A 6,061-nucleotide genomic window follows, 5' to 3' on the forward strand; every position below is an offset into this window, starting at 1 on the left:
TCGATGCCGTCACAGACACAGGAAACACGCCAATGTCAGTGGCCTCTACGTCAGTATTTGCGGAGGCGCCACTATCTCGATTACGCCTCCTCCAATGTCGAGTCGTCTCGGAAGACACCGATGCTGCTGACGACGTCGAGGTATGTGGGGAACAAGACGATGACTCAAAGGAAGATTCGACCTCAGACTCCGCGCAGCTGAATGACATTGACTGGAATTTTGTCATTTTGCCATATTCCATCCCCACGTAGGCCAGCCCAGGTCTCGCGTGACGTTGGAACAGTCCGCATGGCGGGCGCAGCACTGAACTCAATAGGGGTTAAGGGCTGGGTATCTTTGGCGTGAGGAGGACTTGTATGCCTTTTTAGTTGGCATTCAATGTGCTGTAGATTGTTGTGAAATTAAGCAAATGTGGACACAGAAACCTGACTTGGCTGCAGAGGTGATGCCTCACAAGGGTTTCAACCAGGTCCGCGTGTGTTTGGCATATTTTGAAAAAGTGGAGGACTGGCCTGACCTCTCTGCTGGCCTAAGTTCTTTGGTCAAGGCCTTTCAGAGAGTGGAGCAACCGTTCGAGGCCCTCACGGTTCCACATCAGGCTGTGGTCTTGAAGCGGCTTGCCCAGTGCTTAAATCCCCGACTACCAGCGGGGATTCACGTACTGGCGCTCGCCGCCTACGACCACATCTTGAAGTTGATTGGATCAGACGGGCTGGTGTTGGACTTGGCTGGCGTCTTGCTCGGTCTGTTGCCGGTGCCAGCGTTTGCGACGACGCAGGTCCGGACGCAGTTCCTGGCGATTATCAGGTTGCACTTCGTGGCTCTGGGTCCCCGACTATCCGCATGCATGCCCGGGTTGGTGTGCTCGCTCTTGTCCGGGGTCAACAGCAGCAAGAGGCAGGACGACGAGTGCGTGCACATGCTCGACGAGTTGAAACACATGATGGCCATGGATTGCTTTATGCACTGCCTATGGGAGGCGGTGCTGCGCGACAAGGCCGTTCGCAAGGCTGCCATGTCGGAGCTGTTGGACCAAATGCCACTCTGGGATCAGACCCGCCGGCTAGCATCACCCGAGTGTGAGTGTCGGGTGTGTGGACCACGCAGTCGTCCAGATTGTTGTGGAGGCGCTGTGCATCGCACTGGGAGACTCTGATACCGAGATCGTGCGTGGCGCACTTATATTACTGGAGCAGTGAGCTCGGGGGGAGATAATCACTCAGAGAATTTCCCATGGACTCGAACTACTTTTCTGAGAAGGCAAAGGCTAAAATCGTCACCTCGTTCATGCCGATTCTCATTTCTGACAACTGGATCAACTGCCAGAGAATTCTCTGCCTGCTCACTGGCACCCTCTTCGCGCAGATGGGGTCCACCAACAGCAATGACCTGCACTACTTTTGTTTACATTCCGCTGCACTGTTAGAAACCACCATCATTCACGAGGCCTCAACCGCCCCGTTGCAGCTGGCCAGGGCGCTGGCCCTCCTGTTCAGTGAATACGAAGATCTGGCCCCGGCGGTCATCCCTCCAGTACTTCTGCCTCTTTTGGAGATGTTGGAACGCCTTCTAAAGACGACTCCGGACGAGACTCTCGTCAAGAGGCTGCTTATTTTGGACTCGGAGACGGTGACAGAGACCTGCTGGGACAGTCTGAGGCTGGACACCCTCAACACTCGTGAGCTGATGCTCTCCGCCAACTTTACGATCTACCTGCTGGACGTTCTGGGCCTCTCTAACCCCGCCGTCGAATGCTCCGCTCCCCCGTCGGGCCCCAGCCGGCTGCCGCACCTGGTCACATGCCAGATGCAACTCCTCCTTACGTGAGACTTCTGGGGTGCCCCGACGCAGGGTAGTACGTAGGTGTACGGATAATCTGACCATGGACCTGCTGGTCTTGCTGCTGAACATCCTCGACCAGACAGCACGAGTCATCAACCACCTCCTCCGTGCTGGCGCCGCTCTGTGCGCACCCTCGCTCGTCGAGGTATTGCGTGAACACTCGCAGCTGATACGGCTGGAGGAAGAGCTGGTCCGGGCCATCAGCGACTTTGCGCCAGTGTGCCTGCAACGACTCGAGGACAACGGCACCGACGAAATCGTCCGGCTCTGCGTTCCGTGTTTGACGCAACTGTGGAATCTGGCGAGGTCTTCCCGTAGGTGTCTCGCTGGGACTTCACCAGAATTCAGCAGCGACGAGGCGCAATGGCTGGACTCACTGCAGGAGTACATGCTCAGAGCTCCGGAGCGCATGATTCTGGAGGTGGCGCCAGTGCTGCTAAGTGCCATTCGTGCCCAGCCTAGGGGGAGGGAGCACCTTCTACTAGGTCTGCTAGACACGCTGTGGATGGCGGTGTCAATGGAGAACGCCCTGGATGTGCTTGAATTCTTCTGCGTGCCGCAAAGGGTGTATTCCGACATGCGCTTGTTGGAGTCTGTGCTGCTTCCCCAGTTCCAATCTGAAGGCCTGGGAATCCAGAGCATCAGTCGCATCAACACGCTCTGGTTAGCAGGCAAGGACTTCATCATCGAGAACGCGACCATATTTTCAGGCATAATGCTAGCGGCTGGCACCGCAGTATGCGGAAAGGACACCTCGGCATCCAAGCTCGCGGCCGGAAAGGGGCTGATGCTTGATATGATATCGGATCTCAACGCTTTCAAGTTCTTCATGGACGCGCTAGTGAAGCGGATGGCAGAGGCTGACGAGAATGGACTCTTCGAATGCAATCAGCTCCTTCTCGGCCTCCTGCGACTCGATTCTCTGACATTTCACCGGCAGTAGGGGTGTTGAGGTTCGTTTCATGCAGAGCGCTCACCCTTGTGAAACCGGATGAAAACTTGCAAGCGTGCTTTGCCAAGTCACATCTCTTCACTCCACTCGACTATCTGGACACGATTACCGTCCTCCTTCTGGACAAGGTAGTCGCTTTCCCCGCCCACAAGATGTTGAGCATAGAGACGTTGAAGGTGAGGTACTGTCCTGGAATACACAGACGAGCTTCACCACGCAGCACGTCCCAGCACGCATATTCGAGCTGTGTTTGGTGTCACTCGACCCTCTCTTGACAGCCTTCGACACACTAGACTCCCAAACCAACCGCTCAGACGAAACTGGGCGAATGGAGGACTGCCTGGTGCTGGTTGAAATCCTGCGCCTGCACCAGCTGCTGCTGAAGCTGATCGTCTCGACCAGTGCCATTGACCTTCACGTGCAGGAGCATGCTCGTGCCTACTGGGCTGCCTTCGAGGGTGAAGACGACGCCTCGGTGGCCCGGGCAGAGCTGGTAGAGTGCCGAAACCTGTTCAATTCGCTGACGAGACTGGTGTCTCTCACGTCAGCGTACTTGCGATGTTGGTCCTTCAAGCCGCTTTCAAGAGATATTCTCATCGGTCTCAGCAACTGCCTCTCGCTGCTTTTCGACTCTATCAGTTTGCCAGTGGGTTCTGCTCAGTTTCACGAGCTTATGAAAGAGCTGTTTGCCTCAGCTACCGACGCCCTGCAGATTTGCAGGTCCGACAGCGTGGAGCCCTTGTTGCTCTTCGTGCTCAATATGGCGACTGTCCTGTTCAACCGCAGCCCGAAACCTAAGCCCAAGTCACTATTCGGTCCCATCCCCCTCGATGAAAGTGCGGAGTGGGGTTTGGTGGAGGATATCCTGCCTCAGATTGTTCCGACAATCATGACACTCGGTCACCAGCGTCGTGTCGAGTCACACACATGCCGCGCTCTCTCCGAGCTCGTCCTCACGCGACTACCAGTGGCCTTCGTGGAGACTTGCCTTGTTCGCCTATCGTCTCGGATCTCCGATCTCAACGAGAAGAACGTCGTCGGAATCGTGGAACTGTTCACCGACTTCCATTACCTCGAGTCCATCATGTGAGCGACCGTCAAACTTTGCACGCAGACCCATCCTATCCGCTGCCATCGAAGCGGTTATGAACCAGCGCAAGTCGAACTCCGGAAGTTCCATTCGCGAGTCTGTGCTGATGCTATTCGTCTACACGTTGATAAAGCAGCGTGTGACCCGAGGAGACGCGCAGGCAGGAGAGATGGCGGACCTTTGGGACTTCGTCAACAGCCTTCTGAAAAAGATCATGGCGCACTCTAGGGAGCCCATGAGTCACGTGTGGCTGTTGCAGATCGTTTTGGTACTCGACCAGTACGCTACGCTGAAGGAGTCCGAGATTCGATGCAAGAAGCAGATCCAGACACTCATCGCCAACCTTGGTAGTGTGGCCCTTCTGAAGCACGACGTCCTCTCACGCAACAACGGCTTCCTCAGTCGGGCGCTGCCCATGTTCCACAATGCTCCAGTGTATGACCTGCTGATACCACGGCCATCGCTCTCCGAGCGCCTACTCGACGAGTTCCGGCGTAGCGTGCCCACTGAGCTACTGACTGACGACGTCGTGACCTTGGGCTGGTACGTTCCCGTTCTGAGTACGCAGCGTGGAAACGACTCCGTGCCGCAACTGGAGGTTGCCCTGGAGGGCGCAACGGAGCCTGCGGCTGCGGCCGCGCATCACGCGGTAGTATGCCTGCTGGCGATCGTTCGAATGGTGGGAGGCCGGGTCGCGTGTTATGCAGTCGGAGGAGTCACCCTCTACCCCAATGTTGGACCTGATCCTGTCCAACGTACGAGAGACCACCGAGGTCCTCTTCAGCGGCTTCCGCAGCATGCGAACCGAGGCTCTGTCCCTCCGGTGCCTGATTCTCGAGCTCGTCAACGCCCTGGCGAATCTACCAGCGCAGCTCAATGGATTGGCTAAGCCGTTGCACACTACCATCATGTCGGCCATTAACAACGAGAACTTCTTCCACGTCGATAGACGCAGCTTCCGCAACTGGGTCTCGCTGCTCCACCTCCTGGCGCCACGCCATCCCGTCGACATGGACAACTTCGTTCCTAACACCTGCAACTCGGCCAGCCAGGACAAGGTTTGCATGTCACTCAAACGCTTGGGGTTCGTGGTCTATGCGTCGCCAAGAGACGCATTCGCTCCGCAGTTATCGGAGCTTCTGGCCAAGCTCAGCCATCTTTACCGCTCTGGCGTCAACTCTGTTCAGGAGATGGTCCTCTTCGTGAATCGTATTCTTATCTGCAGGATGTCCGCGAAGAATCTGGTGCCAGTCTGGCCTGTCATCCTCTCAGATCTCATATCGGTGCTGTCGACGTCAGAGGACCCGAGTCTGCTGCTCGCCGCTCTGAAGTTCGTCGACCTTGCGGCGTCCCTTCGATTTCCTGGGTTTGACGTTTATCACTGGATGTTCCCTCCCCAAAATGCCTGCTTCGGCGAGCCTGACACCGAGGGTTCGTTCACACACCTACTCTCCAGAGTCGCGGGTCTGGCATCTGGAGGCTCCAGCCCCCGTCTTCGCGGTCATCCGCAGTTGAAGGGTATACGTGGCTGCTTACCCCTGGAATGTGTTGCAGCGCTAGCTGGATCTCTGGCCGAACAGGAGATGAAACCCTCCTCAGGCGCGCGCATCCCCGACGAGCACGTGGCCGTCAGCTTCGAAAACGACTTCCTGGACGCAGGGCTCCCTTCGGCGTTCCTGACTTGTCTAGGGAGCCGCAGCAATGAGTGTGTCAGAATTGGAAGGGAGTGGTGACCTGCACACAGCAAGCTACTGATCTACGAATGTGTGTGTGAAGTGGGTTTCCAACCAGTATCGGATCATAAAAGCACTGGAAAAATTTGATTTAGCCGTTTTGTCTTTTGAAGGAAAGCAGGAAAACTGCTTTGTAGGTAACGGATCCAGAATCGGTGGGAGGCACGTAGAGGGTCTTTCAGGATTATCAAAATAGAGTCTCTGATTTCTGATCGAAGCAATTGTGTCTTATCCACGAGGAGGTTCCAGTTCCATAGGGTCTTTAAGGATGATTATCAAAATAGAGTCTCTGATTCCTGATCGAAGCAATAGCGTCTGATTCACAAGGAGGTCCCAATTCCATGTCGCAGAGGTCATTCAGGATGATTATCAAAATAGGTCTTTCAGGATGATTATCGAAATAGAGTCTCTGATTCCTGATCGAAGCAATTGTGTCTGATCCAC

General features: G+C 55.6%; 1 protein-coding gene across 6 annotated transcripts; it reads left to right on the plus strand.

Moving 5' to 3' along the window:
* Positions 1 to 409: 409 nt before the first annotated feature.
* On the plus strand, positions 410 to 5,617 carry KVP17_005161 (uncharacterized protein; the record flags this gene model as incomplete). Of its 6 annotated transcripts, XM_068514964.1 has the most annotated exons (8): positions 410 to 1,079; positions 1,108 to 1,195; positions 1,224 to 1,823; positions 1,852 to 2,781; positions 2,811 to 2,970; positions 2,997 to 3,880; positions 3,909 to 4,563; positions 4,592 to 5,617. In XM_068514964.1, 8 exons carry the CDS (start codon positions 410 to 412, stop codon positions 5,615 to 5,617), a joined length of 5,013 nt encoding a protein of 1,670 aa, XP_068378649.1.
* Between the last annotated feature and the right edge of the window lie 444 nt (positions 5,618 to 6,061).

The sequence above is a fragment of a genome (genome assembly GCF_019968985.1).
Source record: "MAG: Porospora cf. gigantea B chromosome Unknown PgB_NODE_1414_length_6061_cov_126.672, whole genome shotgun sequence".
Classification (NCBI taxonomy): Eukaryota; Apicomplexa; class Conoidasida; order Eugregarinorida; family Porosporidae; genus Porospora; species Porospora cf. gigantea B.